This window comes from Pteronotus mesoamericanus, unplaced genomic scaffold (assembly GCF_021234165.1).
Source record: "Pteronotus mesoamericanus isolate MK-2021 breed Mesoamerican mustached bat unplaced genomic scaffold, CSHL_Meso_final contig_73, whole genome shotgun sequence".
Taxonomy (NCBI): domain Eukaryota; kingdom Metazoa; phylum Chordata; class Mammalia; order Chiroptera; family Mormoopidae; genus Pteronotus; species Pteronotus mesoamericanus.
This window is the reverse complement of record NW_026555245.1, coordinates 21919694-21944807: the sequence shown is the minus strand read 5'-3', so window position 1 is coordinate 21944807 and position 25114 is coordinate 21919694. Positions and strand designations below refer to the sequence as shown.

At 40.8% G+C, this 25114-nt stretch overlaps 2 protein-coding genes across 6 annotated transcripts in view; one reads left to right on the top strand and one right to left on the bottom strand.

The window, feature by feature from the left end:
* The window catches only part of BRD10 (bromodomain containing 10), a 110026-nt gene extending 105103 nt beyond the window's left edge, over window positions 1-4923 (top strand). For all 5 annotated transcript variants that reach the window (XM_054583109.1, XM_054583108.1, XM_054583107.1 and 2 more), the window contains one exon: window positions 570-4923. In XM_054583109.1, the coding sequence (XP_054439084.1) occupies window positions 570-4195 (3626 nt within the window). In that variant the 3' untranslated portion in view covers window positions 4196-4923. The remainder of the gene's footprint in view (window positions 1-569) is intronic.
* A 6712-nt stretch (window positions 4924-11635) lies between these two features.
* MLANA (melan-A) lies at window positions 11636-23547 on the bottom strand. The gene is made up of 4 exons (XM_054583279.1): window positions 23315-23547; window positions 19186-19282; window positions 12933-13046; window positions 11636-11704 (listed from the first exon to the last, which is right to left on the bottom strand). Exons 1-4 carry the CDS (start codon window positions 23389-23391, stop codon window positions 11636-11638), a joined length of 357 nt encoding a protein of 118 aa, XP_054439254.1. The 5' UTR covers window positions 23392-23547.
* Window positions 23548-25114: the final 1567 nt, after the last annotated feature.

Below are 25114 nucleotides of genomic sequence, written 5' to 3'. Positions count from 1 at the left end.
TCTCTTTTTTTTTTTGAAACCTGTTGTTTTTGGTAAATTGAAAAAGTAACATTATCAACCCAGTTTGACCAGATATGAATATAAATTTTTACTATTGGAACAATTAAAAACCAGTAAAAGCTGGACAGTCTTCATCCTTTAGAATCTCTAAAAAATAGATTATAATGAAGAACCATCTCTCTTTGATATCAACATTCCCCATGAAGAAGAGAATGAAACTCATTTTTCCCCCCAAATCTAAATTTTGAGCCCTAATTGCTGGCTTGAACTCTTTAAAAGATGTAAAATTTTTCCTTTTGCACTTGTGTGGTCAGCAGAATTAGCAGAAGTTGACCAAATATAATATTCTCATTAATAATAGATTGTTCATGGGAATGTTTTTGATATAAATATTACCATGTCAAAGGTCACCTTACCTTAATTCCATCAGTAGGGCTGAGACTTTAGAATCACCCTATAGATTTCTTAATAAATTGTCAGCTCAAGGATTGACTTTCTTTTTAATATTAGTCTTATTACTATTCACTTGGTGTTTATATTAACAAAACTGCTTATTTTATTATTTTCAGCTGATATGAAATTGTCAGAAGTAGATTTTCCTATGGCCAGAAGTAAGTTGTTGAAAAAGGAATTGCCTTCTAAAGATGTACTGAAGACACTGCCTAAAACACTTAAGCGACAGTTTAAACAAACAAGTCATCTGGATGATAGCACAAAAGAGCTTTCTCCAAGGAAGAAAGCAAAGTTAAGCACAAATGAGACAACAGTTGAGAATGCAGAAGATGCTATGCAGATTGACTGTTTGGATGAATCAAACCATACAGAGCCACTGTTTCCAGAGTCGTTCACCTCAGTGGATTCAACATCAGTGTCTACTCTACAGAAAGGGACCAAACCAATTCAGGCCTTGCTTGCAAAGAATATTGGGAACAAAGTGACCTTAACAAATCAACTGCCCCCCTCAACAGGTAGAAACGCTTATTCTGTGGAAAAGCCAGTTATATCTCCTCCAGAAGCAAGCCCCATAAAGCCAGCATTGACCTGCCACACCAGTAAAAAAGGTCCTGTACAGATGGTATACAAAATGCCCTGTGGCCAGTGGTTGCCCATAGATCTTCATAACAGCTCTGTAAAAATTCAGATGCAACCCATGCTAGATCCTAAAACAGGAGAAAAAATCATGCAGCAGGTTCTCATTTTACCTAAGAATTTTGTGATTCAGCACAAGGAAGGGAGAGCAGGTGCAAAAGAAATACCACCACTTCAACAAAAAGGTACAGAACAATGTTTCTCTTTCCAGCAGACAGCAAATGTAAACTCTTCTTCAGCACCAGTTCTTGTGAAGTCAACAGGAACTGTTTCTTCTACCCATATACCTAACACACTTTTCAACAAGACAGTTACACCTTTGTCAAATCCAAGTAGTGATAGACCACAGCCTTTGTCACCTGTAACCTCCATAAGTAATCTATTGACACCACCAGTTAAGAATAGCCAGAGTGAGGCGGGAAAAGTCAAGAATGCAATCTCAGCAACCACATTCCCCCAGCCCATTGCTTCACCCACCATTTCTTCAACAGTTCAGCCTCTATTATCACCAACAACACTAAGTGGATCTGCAAATCCTGGTAGCTCCCTCAACTGTTTTGCACAACAAACTGCTGATTCTTCTGAAGCAAAGCAAGAACTGAAAACTGTGTGTATAAGGGATTCACAGTCAATTCTTGTTAGGACACGAGGTGGGAACACTGGAGTTGTAAAGGTACAGACAAATACAGATCAAAATTCACCCAACAGTTTATCTTCAAGTTCAGTTTTCACATTCGCTCCTCAGCTTCAGGCATTTCTGGTGCCAAAATCAACAACTCCATCATCCTCTGCTTTTCCACCAGTAGCTGGAATGACTACTACATCTAATCTCCCACCTTTTGGCCAAACACCAACTTCTGTTTCCATTCCAGCTGGCTTTAATTCATCCTCGGGGAAAAATCTCAAACTTCCATTAGGCCAACCTTGTGGTAATTTGGGCCACATGGTAGATAAGACTTCACACATGCCCTCTTCTCCTTTAAAGCCTTCTATTTCCTCTAGTACTCTGCTGCCATCAACAGCAAATAGTTCGGTAAGCGTAATTGGCTTATCAACAGGAAATTTTGGACAAACCAATGCAAATGTTATTCATACTTCAACTAAACAACAAGTAGATTATATCACGAAAACTTTCCCTGTTACAAGATCAGAAGCAACAGCAGCAACAAATGGAGATGTAATCAGTGGAACTGCAGTTCAGAAAGTTATGCTGGTATCAGCTCCATCTGTTCTTTCTTCTGGCAGTGGAACTGCAATTAATGTGACACCTGCACCAACACCTACAGGTGTTCCTGCACAGAAATTACTTTTTATTAATGCTCCAATTTCCAGTGGGACTTCAACTATCGTGGCAGAACCATTAAAACAAACTCTTCCTCCCCCCTTGAGCAAAACATATGTTAAGACTCCAGAGCAGCCCCAGATAGTACTTATTCCATCTACAGTGGGAGCACCAATAAAAATAAATTCATCACCAACTGTGTCTCAGATAAGAGATGTGAAAATTGGGCTAAACATAGGTCAAGCAATTGTAAATACTTCGGGCAGTGTGTCAGCTATACCATCAATTAACATACTGCAGAATGTAACCCCAAAAGGAGGAGAAGAAAATACCAAGGGCTTTGTTTTGCCATTGTCAACAAGTGGTAATTCAATTCCAGTAAGCTCAAATTTTGTGAGTCAAAATATTACTCCTGTTAATGAATCAGTGGTTTCTGCAGCAAGAGCAGTAAACATGTTTTCAGTAACAGGAACAAATGTATCTTTAGGTTCTCTTTCAGTGACCTCAACCTCTGCTTCAGTTGGGACACGACCTCCTATTTTAGTCAGTGGAAATGATACCTCTTCAAGAATTATGCCTATTTTGTCAAATAGACTTTGCACATCAAATCTCGGAAACACTGTGGCTATATCAACTGTGAAAACAGGACATCTTGCATCATCTGTTCTGATTTCAACTACACAACCAACAGTGTCTCCTAAATGTTTGACATCAGCTTTGCAAATTCCTGTTAATGTTGCCTTGCCTACACCTGTGACTATATCCCCTAAAATAATCAACACAGTTCCACAAGTGGCAACGGTACCAGGAGCCACACGTTCTGCATCTCTTTCTAAAAGACAGTCTCGGACTTCTGTCCAGTTTCAGTCACCAGGGATTTCAGCTACAGTGCCAACAAATATAAACACAAATAAACCTCAAACTGAATTGCCATCCCTTGTACCAAGTCCGGGTAAAATAATTAATATTTCCAGTTTTGCTTCCCTGCCAAACCAGCCAATGTCCCCTGCTTTAGTAAAATCAACCTCCAGTTACAGTTCTACTCCAGGTGGTTCTAGTATTCACACTTCCACAGCACTGTCAAATGTGACTAGTGTGGTAGGAGGTCAGTTCAGTGAACCTTGTATTCAGCAAAAAATAGTCATCAATACCAGTACACCTTTGGCGCCTGGTACTCGGATCATGATTAATGGAACTCGGTTTATTGTTCCACCACAAGGTCTCGGAGCTGGCAGCCATGTTCTCCTTATATCCACTAACCCAAAATATGGACCTCCTTTAGTTCTTAACACTGGCCAAGGCATTCAGCCTACCCCAGTAGATAATCCTGCCCAGAAGATCACACTAGCATCAAATAATTCTTTAAGTGGGCAACCTGTAAAACAATCCCTAATAACCTCTACAAAAATTGTAAACTCTCTTGGGAATGCAAGTTCTCTGCCCCCAGTACATACAACATCACAAATCATAAACACAACTGCTAAAGGTTCTGTTCCACCTCCTGTGCCAACAGTGTCACTGACTTCAGTAATTAAGTCTCCTCCAGGTACTCTTTTAGCTAAGACATCTTTGGTTTCTGCCATTTGCTCTAGTAATCCTCCACTGCCAAGTAGCACTTCAGTATTCCATTTGGACACCTCAGTCAAAAAATTGTTGGTTAGCCCTGAAGGAGCCATTTTGAATACCATAAGTACTCCAGCATCTAAAGTTTCTTCACTCTCTTCATCTCTGTCTCAGATTGTATCTGCCAGTCGAAACCCTGCCTCTGTCTTCCCAGCTTTTCAGTCATCTGGCTTAGAGAAGCCTGACACAGCTGCATCTTGAATTTAGACTAAACGAGCCAGTTTTTAAGTAATGGGGCATTGTTTTGACTCCCATATAAATTTTAACTGTTGATTATACTGTTGAAAAAATACTATACATATTTGTGTGTGTGTGTGTGTGTGTATGTGTGTGTGTGTGTGTGTGTTTTAATGTATCTTTTCATTAGCTTGCAACAAGGCTTTGTTTTCTTGGGGAGGGAAAAATCTGTTCCATTTCACCTGTTACATGTTTTCAGAAGTTACTTGTTTAAAGTAGACAGGTTTTTTCCTGTCTGTATAACAAATTGAACAAAGTCAAATTTGACTAGTTTGGAGTAAGCTAGCCTTTTGCACACTTGCATTAACATGTTTCTTCTTGAATTTGGACTTTGCAGTGTGTATCTACAATATGGTATTCTGTGTCATTAGTGAAATCTTATTTTTGTTCCTGTAAAATATATATATATATATTTATGCATTGTGAAAATGCAGTCCATGGTGTAAAATTGTACATATTCCCAAATCCCTAATAACCTGTACTAAACTATATGTACAAAGAACTATGCTGTCTTATTTATGTTTTGTTTACATAATGTATAGTTTTTTAAGTATTTTAGTAATTTTGGACCAGTGAACTGTTAGCAACAATGCAGAAGAATCTGCATGTAATAAACTGAGTTGCTGTATTTGTTTGTTTGAATACCATTTTTAAAGTGTGCCCTTGTTCGCTTGAAAGGATGTATGATATAAAATGAAGATAGTCCTTTACAAGAAGGAATTAAGGCTGGGAAATTTGAATTAATAATAGCTAACATTTGTACAAGACTTTACAGTTTACAAACTATACTTCACATCTCATTTGATTTTCACAGTACTCTTGAGAGGTTAAGTGATACGTCCAAGGTCACCCATCCAGTGGGTGGTAGAGCCAATATTTGAACATAATGATTTAAATTCTTTTTTCCATGGATTTACATTACTTCCATTACAAAATTTTATTCTAGATTTCATTATTTTCATCTTTTTTCTCTAAGTCCACCACCACAGTCTACATTAACCAAAATAAGTAATTTTTCAGGCCAACATATAAGCTGTTTATACATCCCAGATACAGTTTTTAAAACTCTTGTTTTTGAATAATTTTAGATTCAGAGGAAGTTGCAATGAGAGAGGTCCCTTGTACCCTTTACCTAGTTTCCCCTGACATGTTTATTTTTATACTGAGGTGTTGGTTCATAGTGACTGATTTTCCAATATGATACTTAAAAAACATCAATTTTTTTAGTTTAGAATAATGAATGTGGACACCTTCAATTATAAGTACTCTTTTTTTTTTTTATCAATTACAGAGCAGTTACTTAAATTCCATTATAAAGCAATTTTTATGGGTCAGCTTATACTCAGGGTTTGACATTGTGATATTTCAGAATATGCCTCATTTTAAATAAAAGATAGATTTTATACTTATTGAATCTTTATATCCATTATCTTATTTGAGACACCATATACTCATTCGCATTCCATTTATAATAATATTGTTAAACCTCATCACATGGAGTTAGAGTCCAGGGTTGAAAATGGTAGGGAAGAATAAATAGGCCTAAAGACTACTTAGAAAATACATTGAAATTTATTAGTTATCAAAGTGGAGAGGACAGTTAAGATATTCATGGAAAGTTGCTACAGGCTCTCAAAAACCTATATTTATGCTGTAAGATAGTACCTTTACCAATCATGTCTGTTTTCTACACTTTGTCAGTTTAGAAAGACCATGGATTTCAGGGGAAGGTGGGTGATGTTGAACTGCATTACGTTGTATGTAGCTGTTGCTCAGTAAGTGAATGTTTTTATGTACTTCTAAAACAAAACAACTCAAAACTGTTTCTTTTTTGTCTGAAAAGAATTCTCTAAGCCACCTCCAGAAACGAACTGAATTACCTGTCCAGTTTTAATCTCAGTGATGGACCTAAATTATTAACCACTAATTCTTTTCTAACTCCTAAATCCAAAATTCTATTACAACCTTCAAAGCTCTGTGTGATCTGCTGAACCTTTTAGAGTGAAGCTTTCCCCTCCTCCCACTCAGGACTTAAATAGGATTTAACAATATTGTATATTTTAAAGGTGCTAAGAGAGTAGATCTTAAATCTCATCACAAGAAAAAATTGTTACTGTGGCAATGAATGTTAACTTTTTGTGGTGGTCATTTTACAGTACATTGAATTCACATATACCTAAAACTAATATAATGGTATATGCCAATTATATCTCAATTATTTTTTTAAAAAAAACGCAAATAGGGAACAGCGATTGAGTTTATAAGTAGATTATGGGTTAAGAGGACCAATGCTTAGAAAAATAGGGTTGGTTGGGTGATAGAGGACTGGTAAATGTTCTGAAAGTAATTGGGGAGCTACTGAAGCTTATGAGCAAAGATAATGCATGTAAAGTGAAGATAATTAAATTACCTTGCAGGATTGCTGTGAGGATTAGATGAGATAACTTATGTGAAACAATCGACCCAATGCTGCCTGCCACATAATAGTAGCTGTTATCATTCACCTGACTAGAGTCAGGGGGGCAAATTTAGGAAGTTTTTAAGTGGGGTAGCAGATAGTGTGAATACCTGTTAACCTGGCAATAATAATGATAGCAGTAAAGGTGAGAAAATGAAACTGTATCAAGCATAACCTTATTTTATTGTGCTTCACAGAGTTTTGGTTTGTTTGGGTTTTTTTTTTTTTCTAATATAAATTGAAGGCAAGACCTTGCACCAGCAAAAAGGTAGCTCCTCTTTATTGCAGTGGTCTAGAACCAAACCTGCAGTATCTCTGAGGTGTGCGTATATTCAGATTGAGAGGAATAGAGGAAAGGATTGTTTCAAAGGAAAGCTTTTGTTTTTGAATGTGTAAAATTTACAAACATTTAAACAGCAAAGAATGTCATGAACAAAGTGTTAACATACCCCTAAATCTAAGAATTCATTGCTAAACTAATAAAAATGCTAATAGGTTTAGCTGAGGGAGGGTGTGGTGGTGGTTCAGTTTGGGTTTTGGTGGAACTCTTGTTTTTTGTTTTTTAACTAAAATTTGTCAGTACTAAGTTGCTTTTATAGATTTCTTCTAATAGTTTATAGCCTATATCAATGGTCTTTATTGATTTATATGTCTGTTCCTGATCATATAAAAATTCAATTATGGCTAAAGTAATAGTGGACCATTTAGTTCAATCTAAATACAATACTTCCATGGATCTAATTATAGAACATCTAATCATCTAAAGTTTTATTAAAACCATCTAAATCCTCAAAACACTATTTAGGAATTATGATTCTATCAAACTTCAATTTGAGCAAATGTAGCACCAAATAAGTAAAAACAGTTAAACTGAAAGAAGATCTATATAAATATTATTTTTAAATAAGAAAACATCTTTCTGTGGATATTTAGGAATTGGCTGCTGTAAACCTAAATCAAATCTGCAGGTGACTCAAATGCCTGAGTCCTCACAGCTTAACCCCTCCTCTTCTGGGGACCTCATGATTTAGTGAGTGACCTGATACTCCCTGGCCTCCGCACAGGGCAGCATGTGGAACAGTGGGGGCCACTTGGGAAAAGCTGGAATTTAAACTTCTTCAGCCAGTTTTTGTCTGTTGTGATTATTTTCTTGGCTCTGAGCTTTCAGCCAGGCTGATATCCAACTTTCTTGAGCTTTTTTCTCATGGTAAACAATCCAGCTTACCAAAAAAGAAGAGCTTCTATCCAGCTTTTTCTCAAGGCCGTCTTGTAGGAGTCATACTTCTGATGCATGTGGCTAATATTGTCATACACTTTGGAAATTTTCTTCTAGGTTTCTAAGCAGTGAATTCTCTCTTCAATTGAGTTTTCTGCAAATTTGCATTACAAGTTCTTGATGAAGTCCAATACAGCAAGCAGTATTTGAAGTTTTGGTTGGTTTTTGAATTTCACTTTCAAACTATTTTCAGGTTGCAAAGATGTTTGTTGAGTTTGGAGAGTATTCATTTGAACTGTGATTTGTTCATATAGATCTCTTCACTTAACTTTTTAAATGGTCTTTGATTTTCTCCTTCAAGCCTTTTTAAAGAAACACTTAACAGGATCAGTATATTCAAATCGACTTCTCATTGACAGAGTTCTCATTTTTTTAAATTTTCTCTTTGTCTGATTTCAGGTAACTATCATCTATGTAATGTTTTTTTTAAAAAAGCAAGCAGCCCTGGCTGGTGTGGCTCAGTGGATTGAGTGCTAGCCTGTGAATCAAAGGGTTGCTGGTTCGATTCCCAGCTAGGGCACATGCCTGGGTTGCAGGCCAGGTCCCCAGTAGGGGGCGTGTGAGAGGCAACCACACAATGATGTCTCTCTCCCTCTCTTTCTCCCTCCCCCCTCTCTAGAAATAAATAAAAATCTTTTAAAAAAGAAAGCAAGCAGGCAGACTAGTCATCAGTACTGTTTCAGAGATGTTAATGGTTCACTTTATCATTTAAAGCCTCTTTGTGTTCAAGTTGTCAAGCACCTTTTTTTCTGTTTATTTCCTACACTTTTTCTTTCATCTTACAGCTTCTTGGGACAGCAGTTTTAGGCTTTCTTCAAAATGAGTGCTTTTATCCAAACCATCCATGAATTTCCCTCTGTATTCTATATTCTTCTGACACTTTAATAATGTTCTGTTATCAGTCACTTGAGATTGAGGGATTTTAATGCATTTTGTAATGACTGTGTCTATCCTTAAGCCATCAAATGAAGATTCAGGGAGCTCACTGGTTTCTGTCCTCAGAAAAATTCTGTGGTAATCTCAAATGATGAATGGATCTGTCCAGATTTATAAGTGCTACCAAACTCCGTGTTTATAACTTCAGAAAACTGGTCTTCATTGGGGATGACTTGGGGGCTTTTGATTTGTATGATCAGTCTAAACTCACTGACATTAACCCAGGTAGAAAATCTTTTGGCTAGTTCTTTTTCCCTCAAGTTTGACTGCTCTTCACTCTCTTTACAATCAGAGAGTCCATATCAGAACCCCCTAGGGAAACCCATAGAGACTTGGGCCTTGGATCAAGCATCAGACAACACCTGACAGCTGGTGGTTGGAAGGAGGAGGAAGACCAGGTTCTATAAAACAGCTCACTGCACAAATGGAAAGTAATATTTATCGAGTGCATTTGGACAAGTAGAAAACAATGATTGCAGCAGAGCACTCCAGGCCATGAGCTCTGACCACTCTAGTTCTGACGTGATCCTGCAGAAAGCCTAGGAGGTCAAGGCAATGCCATGCCATTATCACTTTGCCCTTGAGCATGTCGGGTGTTTCAGTGGGCACCCTGCAGGGGAGGACTCTAGTGCCCAGGGCCCTGGGGAAGCTCATTCTTCCAAGCTCAAGTTTCCTTAGGCAGGAGGGAAGCCTGATCCTGCTTGCAAAGGTCACAGGCATCTGCCCTGGAGGCACCCTGGTGGCCCCTATTTGTTCAGTCCACCCGGACAGGGCCAGAGCACTGAACGGCCTCAAAAAAGGTATTAACAGCCCTGGAGTTCAGTATCAGATTTGTCAATGTCTTAACAATTTATGGACATTCTGTGGGGCCAGTTTGTCCTCATTCTATCCAAGCATTCCTAGGTGAGAGAGACTCCTTCAGTGGTGTCTCAGTGACCCAGGCTCCTTCCACCACTTGATCCTTCAGTCTTCAGCTCCTGGTTTCCAAGGTTGTCCCAAAATTATTCTCCAATCCAGAGAGTCATTTCCAAAAGTGTGGTTGCCTCTGTGTAGAGAACAGGTCCTTCTTTTGGCTGAATCTGGCACCTTATATTCCTCAAAGCAAAAACTCACTCTTCTAGTCTCCTCCTGGCAGATTCAGCTCAACCCACGTTGCCGGTCACCTGGGACAGACACTGCCTTGAAGGACTCTGTGCAGAGATTTCGACGGGGAAAGAGAATGTTCTGTGGATGATGGATGGTCTGGGGATCTTGGAGGGACCCGGGATTCAAGCCACAGGTTATTCTACAAATGTGAATAATTAAGGCTCAAACTAAGCCTTTCAATGAGGAAAGGAGCTGGTCAAATGCCTGATGGAGTTTACTTGGTTTAGAATTCATTTATTTGTTTGAAAAGGGAAGGGATGGATGGGGCTTATATTAAGTGTTAAGATGACAAAATCAGGAAGGGCAGAGGGGTAGTTTAGCATTGTGGTGACTTTTTTTTCAATGTGTGTAAATAAGTTTCTTTATTCAGTGTTTTCAGTGCAATCTTGCTTTTGTAGAAAACGATGCAGTTAGGCTACCCTCCTGTTTCCAATGACACAAGATTATTTTAGGTGGTTTACTGATTCAGCATGAGATAACACTTGAGTCACATAGCGAGAAAGTCATTTCTTTCTCTTGCCCACCTTTTAATTATCTTAAAAGCTTTTCTCTGATTCTTGCTAATCTCTCTCTTTAATAAAGAGAGCAGGTCTCAGGTTGACAGCCTTCTGCAACCATCAGTATCTCCCTAGGTTTTAATAAAAATAATATCATTAGGTTTATAGTTATCCTCTACTTTTAGAAAACGATACTGATTTTCCATTTATGGTGGTGATACACATTTAAGCCAAATTTTTTAAGTGAGCTGACTGAAAGAAAAATCTTAGATAAATAATAGTATACATGATATGTAAATGTCAACAACAAAAATTTGTAATGTTGCCAGCAAATAATAACTCTTCCAGAATCTCTGATTCTTTATGATTTCTTCTATATGCTCTTTTGAGAGGCATTTGGGAACCCAAAGGAACTAAATTGCCATTGGCACATTTAAGGCAAGACATCAGCCAAACTTAACTACAATAGCTTTTACTTGTTTTAATTCTGAGACCACCCCTGAAATGAAATGTAATTAGAGCTGTGCCATGTGTTTTTTAGTAACATGGAACATAAAGAGACAGTGCTGACACTTCTGTGATCAGATCAATCTGTATGATTTGCTAGGTCAGCCAGCTCTTGGTCTTAAACCTTTAAAGATACCCTTTGTGAGGACTCCATAGCATAAACTTACCTGTAACAATTCTGGTAGAGTTCATTTTGGTCAAGAGGTTGCTTCTTCAAAAAACAGAAGAGTGGTTTGTTAGTTATTAGCCAAATTTCAACTAAAGAGAAATTGAATGGTCCCAGAACACACACTTAAATTCTGTCTCTCCAGAAATAAGAGAATAGGTGTATTAGCATTACTACTGGTGCAGACAGTATCATGCATTATAACATTTATTGACAAAGTTTTTCTATTTTAATATTTTTCATCATTTCAATTAGCATTGCTAGTTGCCCTACTAAGAATTTAACACTAAGCTTATTATTAGAGATGGTATACAACGTTTCTATAGCATTCTGAAGCAAAACATTAAATGTCCATGTCCAATTTAATCCAAAGTGTGAAGGAAATCATTTCAGCAGCTCTCAGGGTCTGCGCTGGCTCTCACGGAGAATAAGGTGGTGGTGACTGCTGTATGGCGAGTTTCTCATAGGCAGGTGGAGCATTGGGAACCTGCAGGGATGAAAAAGGGGGAGTATGGGCTTGGCAGCAGTGCATATGTTTTTAGGGATCCAGTAAGGCAAAATAGGTACCGTGATATTTATACTTTTGCTCTGGACTGAAACTTTTAAATGCCCACATCTGATTTCCACCCAACAAGGTAATATTTGTTTAATTTCACAAGTGTGTTTGTTGAAACATTATTGGGGGCAGGAGTACAGAAAAAAATAAGGCTAAGGGGCTTCCCCAAATCTCAAAAACTTATATATACCTGGAATATCCTTGTCAGTAGAAGTCCCAAGCCCTAACTAATGAATTGTTGGACCCTATTTACAGACATTAAATGCGCTGCATTTTTACCATACAGAGAAGTCCTGGTAGTTATGTCTAAAGGCCATTGCTGCTATCAACAAAGCATGAATATGTCAGGCCTTCATTCACAATAATTCTAAGAGTATTTTTATGTTGCAGGTTGGGAGACTAAGGCACAGGGAGGTTAAGTCACTTGCCCAAAGTCACACAACTAGTCGGTTGTGGAGCTAAGAACAATCAGTAATTTAGCCCAGAGTCAGTGCTTTCAACATTATCGTATATTGTGTTTATGCCTGCACTGTCCAATAGAAACAGAGTGCACCATATATGTGGTTGTAAGATTTCTAGTAGTCAGAATCAAAAATAAAAATAAAAAGCAGGTAACATTAATCTTAATAACACATTTCATTTAACCCCACATATTAAAATATTATCATCTCAACATGTAACCAATATAAAAATCATTAATGAATTCTTTATCTTCTTTTCCTCATACAAAGTCTTTGAGATCTGGTAGGTAGTACACATCTCAATTCAAACTATGTTTTAAGTGCTCAATAGCCACATGTGGCTAGTGGCTGTCCTATTTGACAGCACAGCTCTATACAATTAATAGGTCTTTTGTTTTCTCCCTTTGATATATCTTTGTTCAGGACATAGATAAATATACTAAAAACATAAGAAAATGGATATTGTATCCAGAACCAAGTTCTTCCTTTGGATCCTACCTGTAAAGCTCTCGTTATTGACCCTGGAAAATCTGGATATGAGAACACACAATCTCTGTGCTTCCCTTGTTTTTTACCTTTATTATTTTTTATTATGGTAAAATAGACATAACATAAAATTTGCCATTTTAACCATTTTTAGGTGTACGGTTCAGTAGCATTAAATACATTCACATTGTCCTCACAGGATATCAACCTACCGTAGGTTCATCATTGTTCCCCTGAAAAGGCAGTTTGCTGTTCTGAGGAGCAAGTCCCTCGCAAGGACACCTTCCTGTTAAGGTGCTTTGAGTACCAACGTAAAAGCTTTTGTCCTGAAATACGAATTAGTGAAAGTCAGTGGGTAAGAAATAATTGATTCAATTAAAGAAATGAGAAGGTGACGTTTTTAGAATGGGTTTTAAATCGGTTGTGTCATATACTCTGTGTCCCCTCTGAATTCTGTTTTTTGTATCTGTGATATGAAAAAAAAAATCACCTACCTCAGAGTTGTTGGAAGAATTAACTAAAGGTAAAACGCCTAGTGCAGTGCCTGACACCCATTAGTCAATATTTTTAAAGAGAAGGAGGAAAAGAGTGAAATGAAAAAATGAACCTCAGAATGATTGCAAGTGGAGTAGATAAGAGCTAGTGAGTCAGGAGCTGATAGCACAGTGGGGACAGGCACATGACAATGTCGCACCAGGGATTCAATACTCTGTCTTTCCCATAAGGATAGCAAAATATCTCAAACACTATTAATGCATATACTGTGATAGAAATTCTATAGTAGCAGCCCTGAGTCAAGTTGCAACAATAATGACAAGTCAGTCTAAGGCTAAGTTATGTACCCTGAGTTATTGGGGGGAGGGTAGGTAAAAGCTTAGTGCTTTGCATAGGATTAGAGGGTGATGCTCCTCATTCTTAGAACGGAATAACAACAGTTTGTACAAGACAGACATAAACCAAAGTGGAGACTGCAGGAGCGGTTCACCCTGGTGAGGCGGAGTAGTTCATCACTGACTGACATTGTTTAAAATTGCTGGCATTTCATAATAAAAAAAAAGACTTTTAGTTGCTATTATTATTGTTAAATTCTCCACTACAGTGGTTCTCAAACTTGAGCATGCATTAGCATCATCTGGGGGGGCCTGTTAAACACATTGCTGGGCCCATACCCAGAACTTATGACAGTGCTTCCAGGGTGAGGCCTATAGATTTGCATTCCTGACAAATTCCCAGGTGGTATTGCTGGTCCAGAACCACACCGAGATCCACTGCTGTACAGACAACACACCTTCTTTTCTGTACCTGGGGCAACTCAGCTATACTCAAATACTTAGGGGGACCAGGCAGGTAATGCAAAGGGATCAAGGGGGTCAGGTGAGAGCCAGCCAGAGGGAAGAATGGAATGTATATCCCATCTAAAGGGGCTGCATAACTGCCAGTTTTTCCCAGAACTGATTTTTTTTTTAAAAGAAACTAGAAATCAAGATTTTACACTTGATCTTAGTCAAAAGGCCAAGAAGCAATTAGAAATCAAGATTTTTATTTTGTATTGTTTTAAATGTTAGCATCTAACTCAATTTTTAAAAATACAGGCCCAAACATAACTGTAAACCAAATCCAGCTGACGTGCAGGTGATCAGCGGCTCTCCAGCCTTGCCTGTGGCCCGTGGCTGATCATTGGGGCCTATCTATTAGGTTGCATGAGAAGGGCATCAAGGCAGGTTTCCAAGGGAGGAGACGTATTTGGAACATCAGTTAGATGAGACCAGACATGGATTGGGCTGATACCTACACAGTCTGCAGACTGTAAAGAAGTAGTTTTCCTGAACTCTGGTCCACCTCCTAGAAGGATATATGCAAAAGGATCCTAATCTTGACATGAGGACATTGGGAGGTTCTGCTCCCCTCCCCAACTCCCAGAGATACACCTCATAAAAGGTATTTAATGAGTTGTCTCCCTTTAGTCATCAATCACTTTTATTCCTTTTTCTTTGTTATTTAACTCTCTCCCCTGCCATAGTGTACACGTTAAAATGCAGGTTCCTGGTTCTCACCACCAGAGCTGGTCCTAGAATCTGCATACCTAGGAGACCAGGTATGCAGGAACCCCTGGCCTGCACCGAGAAACAGAACAAATCGGGACATGAGCGTAAGCTGAACTGTCAGCAGGGGCCTCAAAATGTTCTCCAAGAGTTAAAAGTATTGTGTTCTAACTTCCAAGTGAGAGTAAAATTCGTAAATACAAAAACCAACTGCAAGTGCCTTACAAATCATTTTCCTGAGAAAACATTGCTGCAAAAAGCAGTCTATCTTTTCAAAAGATGTTTTCCAGGTATAAGGGGAATTGTTAGCCAAGGGAGAAATTTTAGGAGATCTTAATTCCAACCAACCCTGCTACCATTCAGTGTTCGGGGAAAAATGAAAAAGGAGGTATTTTAAAGCTCAATGGGGGTTGTTAAAGGCGACATAACTGAGATACCCTGAGCTTGTATCTATTGTCATTTATGTACTTCTGTTTTAAAATGAAAATAGAATCACCGAAGAGAGGGAGATAATTATGTAATTAAATGCAGTACTTAATGCACTATTTTACATAGTTTTACCTACATTTCTTAGACTGCTAATTCCAAACCTGGCATTTCAGGAGATATGAAAGTTTCACAACAAGATTTTAATATTAATTAAAAAAAATAAATGACAGCATTTTTAGACAGTAAGAAATCAGGGAGTATATACACATAAAAATTCCAGAAACTGAAAATCACTGATCTAGACCTAGAGTACTGGAGGCACAGTGAGTTGAACTTGAACCTTACTAAGCAAAATGTTCACAGAGTCTGAGCCCACAATGTTGACTCTATGACTCCTAAATGAGTTCAAGATGACAGTGTTGAAGCAGAAAAGGAAAGAAAAAATGTCCTTTTGCTCAGTATCATCTAGCTAACAATTGTGGACAGTTAGGAGAAGGGTACCAACATAATGAGTTTGTAGAACTTCTACTCCTGAAAAGCTAAACCATTGTGATTTTTTAAATGTAAAAACAGAATGAATAAAAACTATATATAAATTTAAAAAACAAAAAAATAACCAGAACTGCCAGAAAATCGAACTGTATGGAAGTCCAACAACCCAGGAGCTAAAGAAGAAACATTCATCCAGACGGGTAGGAGGGGCAGAGACAGGCAGCTGGGGCAGAGAGGCAATGTGGCAAGGTGGCAGCTGGTGGACCTGACAGTCTGACATTTGTGTGTGGATAAACCAAGAGGAACAGCAAGGGAGCAAGACCATGCAATCCAGGGTTCTAGTGCAGGAAAAGAAAGCCTCAAAACCTCTGGAGGTAAAAACTTGTGGGGGTTGTGGCAGTAGGAGAAACTCCGAGCCTCACAGGAGAGTCCATCTGAGAGACTCACAGGGTCCCAGAATGTAAACAAACCCACTCACCTGGGAATCAGCACTAGAAGGGCCTAATTTTCTTGTGGGTAGTGGGGAAGTGACTGAAAGCTGGTGGAGAGGCGAGCAAGTAGCATCGTTCCTTCTCAGACCCCTTCCCCACATACAGCATCACAATGAAGAGACCTGGATCACCCGCCCTGGCAAATACCTAAGGCTTCTCCCTTTCCAACATAACAGGAGCACTGAGACAAAGAAATATGGCCCAAATGAAAGAACAAGTCAAAGCTCCAAAAATAGAACTAAGATAGCCAACCTATCAGATGCAAAGTTCAAAACACTGGTACTCTGGATGCTCACTGAATTGGTTGAGTATGGTCGCAAAATGGAGGAAAAAGTGAAGGCTATGCGAAGTGAAATAATGAAAAATATACAGGGAACCAACAGTAAAGAGAAGGAACCCGGGACTCAAACCAACTATTGGGAGCTTCTAGAAGGAAGAGGTAAACATTCACCCAGAACAGAATGAAGAGACAAGAATTCAGAAAAATGAGGAGAAGCTCAGGAACCTCTGAGACAACTTTAAACGATCCAACATCTGAATCATAGGAGTGCCAGAAGGAGAAGAGGAAGAGCAAGAAATTGAAAACTTATTTGAAAAAATAATGAAAGAAAACTTCTCCAATCTGGCCAAGGAAATAGACTTCCAGGAGATCCCAGAAGCTCGGACAGTCCCAAAGAAGTTAGACCCAAGGAAGCACCACCAAGGCACATCATAGTTATATTACCCAAGATTAACAATAAGGAGAGAATCTTAAAAGCAGCAAGAGAAAATGAGACAGTTACCTACAAAGGAGTTCCCATGAGACTATCAGCTGATTTCTCAAAAGAAACGTTGCAGGCAAGAAGGGGCTGGCAAGTTTTCAAAGTCATGAAAAACAAGGACCTACATCCAAGATTACTCTATCTAGTAAAGTTATCATTTAGGATGGAAGGGCAGACAAAGTGCTGCCCAGATAAAGTCAAGTTAAAGGAGCTCATCATCACTAAGCCCTTATTATATGAAATGATAAAGGAACTTATCTAAGAAAAAGAAGGTCAAAAACTATGAACAGTAAAACAGAGGCAAGAGGGAGGGGGAAGAATGGGGGAAAAGGTACAGGGAATAAACAGCATAAATAGTAGGTACAAAATAGGCAGGGGGAGGTTAAGAATAGCATAGGAAATGGGGAAGCCAAAGAACATATTTAAGACCCATGGACATGAACTAAGTCGGGGTGGGGGGGTGGGTGCTGGTGGGTGGGGGGGTGCAGGGTGGAGGGGAATAAAGGGGAGAAAAAATGGGACAACTGTTATAGCATAATCAATAAAATATATAAAAAGGAAATACATAAAAAATAAAAACTGATAGCATGTATCTAGGTACAGAACAGAGCAATTGAGGCTTAGAGGAATTAAAATCTAAGCTCACCAAGCAGATCAATGGCAGACAATAATAACAAAATTGTATGATGCCTTACAATTGGGTGACTGCTATGTGCCAGGCACTGTGCTGGACACTGGAGGTACAGAGAGGAGTAAGAAATTTTCTCTATTCCTGTTCATAAATGGAAGAAAGAGAAGAGTTGGAAGAGGCAAAAATTAAATAGCCAATTACAAGGCAATGTCATAACCCTATGCTAGAGGTACAAAAGGAGTTCTGCGTCAGAGAGCAAAGGCTCCCTCACCACTGCTCCCCCAAACATGTTGGGGATGGCCACAGAGAAGTGTCATATGAGCAGGAGTGCCATCCTTAACCTCCTAACCCAGGGCTTTCCTGCAGTACTTGATTTGGAATCTTACTCAGACTCAGCAACTACTTCTCCCCACGAAATGTCAGCACCCTGGAGGGCTGCTGCTCAATGGGTATGTCAGCCCCCAAACTCATCCTGGCTTGATGATTTGTATTTGAAACAGTGGCAAGATGGGTATTAGGAAAGGGACACACGAGAATGCCCAAGCCTCCTGGTAAGGAGGAGAAGGATTTGAAGCTACAGCTGTCACCCTCCCCTTCTCCTCCTCGGTCTGCCAAGTTATGGCCTCCCCTGCACCCTGATCCTGCCCTCAGTCACACAGCCTTCTCCTCGGAATGAAGTGCTTCTGAATGAGGAAGGGGACTTCCCAACATCTTTTGTACGGATAAATTCTTTCACTTACGTATCAACCTCGGAAGCTTTCAGATACTTAGTAACAAGAAAGAGGGGAGAGGAGAGAGAAAGAGGGAGAAGGGAGAGGGAGAGAGGGAAATGCAACTCTCCTTTTATTCCATTGCTCACTATGGAGAATGCCTTCAGATGCTTAGATGCTACAGTGTAACCTGGCTTTAAAGTGAGGATTCTGAAACCTGTAGATTTTAGAGTTTAGAGACTCAAATGAGACTCCCATTTGTGAAAGACCCTGCTGCCCCTAGACTGGACTCTGTAAGCTTCCTGATTATATGGTAAAGAAAATAATCCTATTAAAACCCCTTGGCCATCAAAGGAAGATGGAGCCTGTTAAAAACCTGGCGGTTCTTTGTGTTGCTGAGGAGTGAATGGTTACCTCTTGTACTGATGCTACATGGGCCCTAAGTATACTGGGTTGCTTGGTATTGCAGAGTTAGAAGAATTCCTAGGCAACCTGAGAGGAAAGGGGTGAAGAGGGAAGGTGAGAGGAACGGCCACTAAGTGAAGTGACAGAAGCAGTGAGAATCCCCAGAAGGGTTGGTGGGACCTGGAGTGTCCCTTATGCTGCTGTTGACTGTAGAAGATGACCGTGAGCCCTGCCCCTGTGCCTCACAGACAATCAGTGCTCAGCTACACTCAAGTTTGCTCTGAGTGGAACCAAAGAGTAGCCAAGTTCCCAGTTGGGGCTGATGCCTGGGCAGAGGCCAAGGAAGAGTTGCAAGAAATACAATATAAAGAAAGATTCATCAGAACCAGGAGTCAGAGCTGGAGGCAGCCATGGGAATGTTACCCCACTGCCCAGAAACACAGAGAAAGAAGGGGAAGCGGGTCCTGGGTCTGGAAGGATCCCAGCAGTGGGAACTTTACCAACCTTCAGGCTCCTGTATCCACTTCGTCTTCTACAATACCAGCAGCCGAGGAGCAGCAAAATTCCCAGGATCACTGTTAGGATGCCAATCCCTGCGAACCTGGCCCAAGAGACAGACAAATTCACCTTGGTACAGAAGCCATGTTCCACATTGTAATCAAACAGTCTTCTCTCTTCACAGGGACTTTGCCAGCCCAGAACAGCATCACCCAGCCCCCAAGTAATTTCCCACCGCATGGCACACCGGTCACCCATCAGACCTCCAGAACTTGTATCCAGGGACAGCACCTCTGCTGGGACCCCTTCAGGTATGTGGCAGGAGGAGCTGTGCTAACTGGCATGGGCCCAAACACCCAAGTCCTGGTGCAAGAGGTGCAGTAGCAACTGACCCTGATGCAGACAATATGTTTATTGAGGCTGAATTATCTTTTCACTGGGGCTGATTAAAATCATTTTCCCCAACTATCAGTCCACGAAAAGAAAATGGAAACTAGCATTAACTTAACATCTGCTATAAGCCAGGTGCCATGCTTAACATTCTAGATACATTAGCTTATTTAATTCTCACAACAACCCTGTAAGGTAGGCACCACTTATCCTTATTTCAAAGGTGATAAAATAAATGCAGAGATTAAGTGTCTTGCTGATAGTCATACAAAGGGAGCATAAGTCAGAGCTAGGATTTGAACTGGACTCTCCCTTGATTGTGTTTGTGTCCTCACCTCTGAATTCCCTCCTGCCCACCTCACTCCTTGCCCATCTCCTCTCTCCATTCCTACCCTAATATACTCACATTCCTTGACACAGCATCATTCCTCTCAGTAGGATGACAACACATCCTGCCTTCTCTCATAGGTATCTTTGTGGTGGTAACCAGCACTGTGCTTATCTGTTTCTTCTAGAAATGGAAAAAGAGCTCCTAGAGGAATTTCCTTTGGGGGAGGGGTTGTTGTTTTTTTAAAATTTGTATCCTCCATGCCTAGAAAGGGTCAGGCATGTGGGTGTTTCAAGAAATATTTATTGAAGATGAGTGGATGGATGAATGGATAGACAGTTGTATGGATGGCCAAACAAACGAATAAAAAAAATGAAGAAATGAATTATGGCTTATTACAAATTCACATCCTCTCCCCCATAATACCAGTCTCTCTGAAAAATAAATGAACAATTTAATGTCTTCTTAAAATAACTATTTAGAAATGTGCAGATATGTGGCAAAATGTAACTTGAACCTCTTGTGAGTCATTAACACTCTAGTAAGAATAAAGGGATGAGAGATTTACCACAGGGCAAGTTTGGGTTGGGAATGGAAACAGATAATAAAGAGGAGAGAGCTTGGAAATGGGCCACCGAGGGTTTAGAGCCGGTACATTCTGACTGAAGGAACGGAAGTAGGACTTGCAGCATTTAGAGATCTCCGACACTGTAACTATCTCGTAGGGATGCCAGAGCCCAGCCCAGCTAGGACACATGTCCTATGTTTATGCTCAGGGAGGCAAGCCGCTGTCTAGCCTCCACTTACTCCAGGAATGTAGTGCAGGTCACCAAGGACCGGATCAGGTGGGTTAGTGTTTGCTTACTCTGGTCTTACCTGGGTGACCCGGAAGAGGCATCTCAGAAGGGAGCCCTAGGGTGGCTGAGATAAGAGGCCTGACCTCTCCAGCCGGTCTGGCTGCCACGTCAGAGAGGCCAGATGACATTTGGAGTCAGGCACTCTGTAGATATTTCATATATTTCCTAAGTACCTCTCAGCTGGCCAGACAAGGATTACTGAAAGAACTAGCTGCACCTGGAGCAAAGTGGCAGCACCCCTGAGAATGGCCTGCTCGTCAGCAGCAGAATGCAAAGCAGGAGTCCAAGCCAGCCTTTCGGGCCCTGTTTCCAGTGGCCCATGGGAAGCCTTACTTACCTTATTTCCAGGCCGTGGGGCTCTGCTTTCCCTGCATAACATTGTCAACTAGCTGACATCTGCCTGATTTTCCACTTCACAGCATGAATAACATCAACAAAATGGAGAGTGCAATCTTTTATCTGTGACTTGCTAAAGAACAGCTCTGCAGAGCTGGGTGATTTATAAGAGATTGAGCAGCTGCAGGCAAAACAAGGTCTAACCGAGGCTTCTCCTGGAGAGACTTTGGCCCAATACCACCTACCGAACCCCCCTCATCTCAAGACCCCTGAGGACCAAGGGTCCATCTCCCAATGGGATAGAGAGAAGCATGGGATGACAGTGCTGGGTAAAACCCTAACCTAATTATGCAGGCCACTCCACCCACCTTATAGATCATGAAGCTGACACCTATCGTGATTCTTCAGCATCACCACTACCTTAGGGGCTACTCTACCATTCATTGAGCCCCAATTTGTACCAAGCCCCACACATATAGGCTTTTATTCCATCCTTATGACAATCCTCTGAGGTAGGTATGAAGTTCATTTCACAGCTGACATCCCAAGACTTTAGGCTGGTAAAGTGTCTAAGGTTGCACAACAGATTAAGTGGCAGAACCAGCTTTCACAGAGACTGGCTCAGTGCTTTTCCTGCCTTGTTGCTCTTTCCTGAAATGAAATGGTCACATGGAGCGTTTGGTGGGCTCTCGTGACTAAAGGCAGCTGATTCAATTCCCAGCATGCCTGTGCTCTGATTAACCCACCAGGTCTGCAGTTATCCCCTTGGCCATCATGACACAGACAGAGCTCTGTTCCAGCTCTGTACACACAGTCACATTGCACTCCCATGCCCAGGGGCTCCGACTGAGAAGAGAAAACACCAGCATATGCCAGACACACCAGAAGAACCCATTACTCAGCTGGCCTGGGGCCTCAGAGTGTTACCCAAGTACCTCCTACAGTGGAGTCACCTGAGATGTGTGTTAAAGTGCAGATGCTGGGCCCCCACCCCCAGTCTCATCGGATGAGCTTCTTGGGTGGCAGCACCTAGGGAAATGCATTTCTTCAAGCTCCATGGGTGAATTACTCTCTCTCAACTGAGAGAACCTGTCTCTACTGTGGTTTCACAGCAATAGAATCTGTTGAGTCATCATGCAGAAGCTGAAACAATTATCTTACTTAAGACCAGGTGCAGTGTACCTCTCAAAGAGTGTACTTTTGCTCTTGGGACATTTTTTTCAGAACATCTGCCTACTTCCACCCTCAACTGATCACACAGGAACATTGGAAAATCCCACAGGCTCTTTGAGAAAATGCTGCCAGCCTGAATGCTCCCTCAGTGCTGTGGCTGGGCTCTAAAACTTGCTTGTCCCTCCCTGCTATTTCACGTTAGTAAAGAGTTGTCAACAGTCCTTCCCCAAGGGAGAGGAGAGTAGCTTTGCAGGAAGTTGTCAACAGACCACTTAAGAGACAGTCCGAATAAAAACCCAGTTCCTTGTTTGTCCTGTTGGAGTCCCCACTGAGAGGGTGGAGCTCCCCCTCCCCGCCCCCAGCCCCGGCCCACCACACCCTTACATGCAGAACTGTGTCCCTACAGCCTGTGTTCCCATTGCAGCACTTAACTCTTGCTGAAATTATTTTCATGCCTAAATCTCCTGCTACATCCTAAGATTTTTTTTCAAAGGAAAGACGAGCGTCTCAGGAGGGTTATACAGTTTAGCCTTAGAAATGCTTAATCATATAAATACTTATTTTTAATTGATTCATAATAACAAACACCTTTCCATGGGATAAAGTTATGATGCAAAGGCTCTGACTACCATCTTCGCCTTGGGGTCAGTCACAAGCGGAATCACACCTGCCCTTCATCTTCGCTTGCTCTTTGTCAACTCACCTTTGTTGTGTCTGCAGACCACCTTCAGGAGCCTGAGAGGAGTAGACAGGACATGGCTTGAAGAAAGAGGCAACTTGCTCTCAGACATATGGCTTTCAGCCTGGGAACCTACAGCAAAGGCCTAATAGCCAAGACTGCAGACAAAAATGGCCAGATCCAACTTACGACCATTCCTATCACCTTGCTTCTTCAGCCTCAGAGAAGCGTGTGTGAGCCCCAGCGGGACCACAGTCTCCTCACCTCATTGCCAGTTTTAACTCCCTGTAGAAACAAACACTGGGGAGGTCTATGGAGAGCCAATGTGTGGGTGGAATTCAGAGGCTGGGGTAGCAAAAGTTTTGAACTTACCCTTGAGCTGTGATATAGGAGTGGCCGCGCCCTCTCTTTGGGTACCCATAGACGTAGTGAGCCTCTTCACTTGGCATCTTGTGGGATCACAGGCCACCTAAGAGCAGAGACACATGGGCTTCATTTAATGACCCAGAGCATCCTCACTCGTCATCTCATGAAGACCCACAAAGACAGTGCCACCGGGTGACCATGCATGATGGCTGGGGCCTCCGTTCTCTCTTTGTGAGAGATTGTATACCTGCTTCTTTCATTGATACTGAATGGAAATTGCTCAGTTTTCTAACCCTTTTCCACCAATTGAGAATTAAGTTCAAAGAAGAAACTAAAAACAAAAGCAAATGCTTTGAACTTGAGTTATTTGGCGGAAAATGTTCTTCTTTTGCCCTCAGTTGGAGTCTATCACATAAACTGTAAAGAAACAAGCAAACAAAAAGCAATTTTATTAGTGCTTTCCTTGGCCCAGGGCTGTGGTTAATAAAAGGAGTTATTTCTTTCCAAAGGTATTATTTGATATCAATTCTTGGACAAACAGAAGGCTATGATAACAAAGTGTATGTGGCCAAGCACAGCGTCCTCCCAGCCCACTTTCCAGTGAAGGAAACCACCCCATACAGGTCTAGTCCACTTCCACCCCACCAAAATAAGCTAAGAAATCCACAACTTGACTTTTATAGCAATTTGTTGATCCTCCCACTGAAATCAATTTTTTCTTCTCCCTTGTTCATGTCTCATGTCTGGGATTAAAAAATATATATATAATGTTTGGGTGTGCATTTTATATATATATAATTATAATACAAAAATTTAAACTATAATCCAAATAGACAGACAAAAAGCTCATGAACTACAGTGGTCATGATTAAAGTGTGCCCATTAAAGAGAACAGTGATTTATCTTCTCTCCTTGCTATTAGCTATTTTTCTTCCCTCTTATTCTCATGAATTTCAAAGGTCTGATCCCCATAGAATTATACTAATGAGTCCTGTTTAAAACAGCAGGAGAGAAGTGGGAGAACAGAGTAGGGAATTCACTACAGGAATCCTTTCTGTTGGGGCATTTCATATGTAATTTGCCCTTCCCAGTGGTAAAAAAAGACATTACAGTTGAATGCACTGATCAACTCAGGTGAATAATGCAAGGTGAACCCTATGTTCAAAATCACACACACAAAACTGTGTTAGATTGTTTTTTCTAAAGCTGTGACTCCAGTTCAGAGCCTTGGCAAATGGTGTAGGGTCAGCAAATGCCTCCTCCTGCACCTGAACCAGGGGCAGCAGCCCTTCAAGTGACAGAATGATGCTGCTCACAAGTGGGCTTCTCCCGGTTCTCTGCTCCACTGCTTTGCAGTCTAGAGAGAGCATCTAGGAGACTTTGTGAACCTACAGAAGTTGGAGAATTACAAGCATTGAGGAGAAATTCTGCTAGTGGCCCAGCATCAGGGAGGCAATGGAGGAGGGTGGAGGAGTCCACCAGAGTCTCCCAAACCTTGCTCTGACACAATGGGACCGCAACTATGCCTGAGAAGGCAATGAATGCTCTTACCTTTCTGGATGGGATTGTCTTCCGCCCACGCCAGCAGCTGGCCTTGTGTGTGAAGATTGCTTCTACTCTCTTAATCTTTCTTTCTTTTCTTTTCTCCTGGTCTTGAGTCCCATGTTAGTCACAAGTTTGGATTTCTGATAGGGTCATGTGCAATTGCTTAACTGGCATGAATGAAACCAGCTTCATTCCTCCCCTCAAAAACTGCAGCTCACAATGGCCTCTGTTTTCCCCAAACCCAGGGTTTCATCCTAAGAA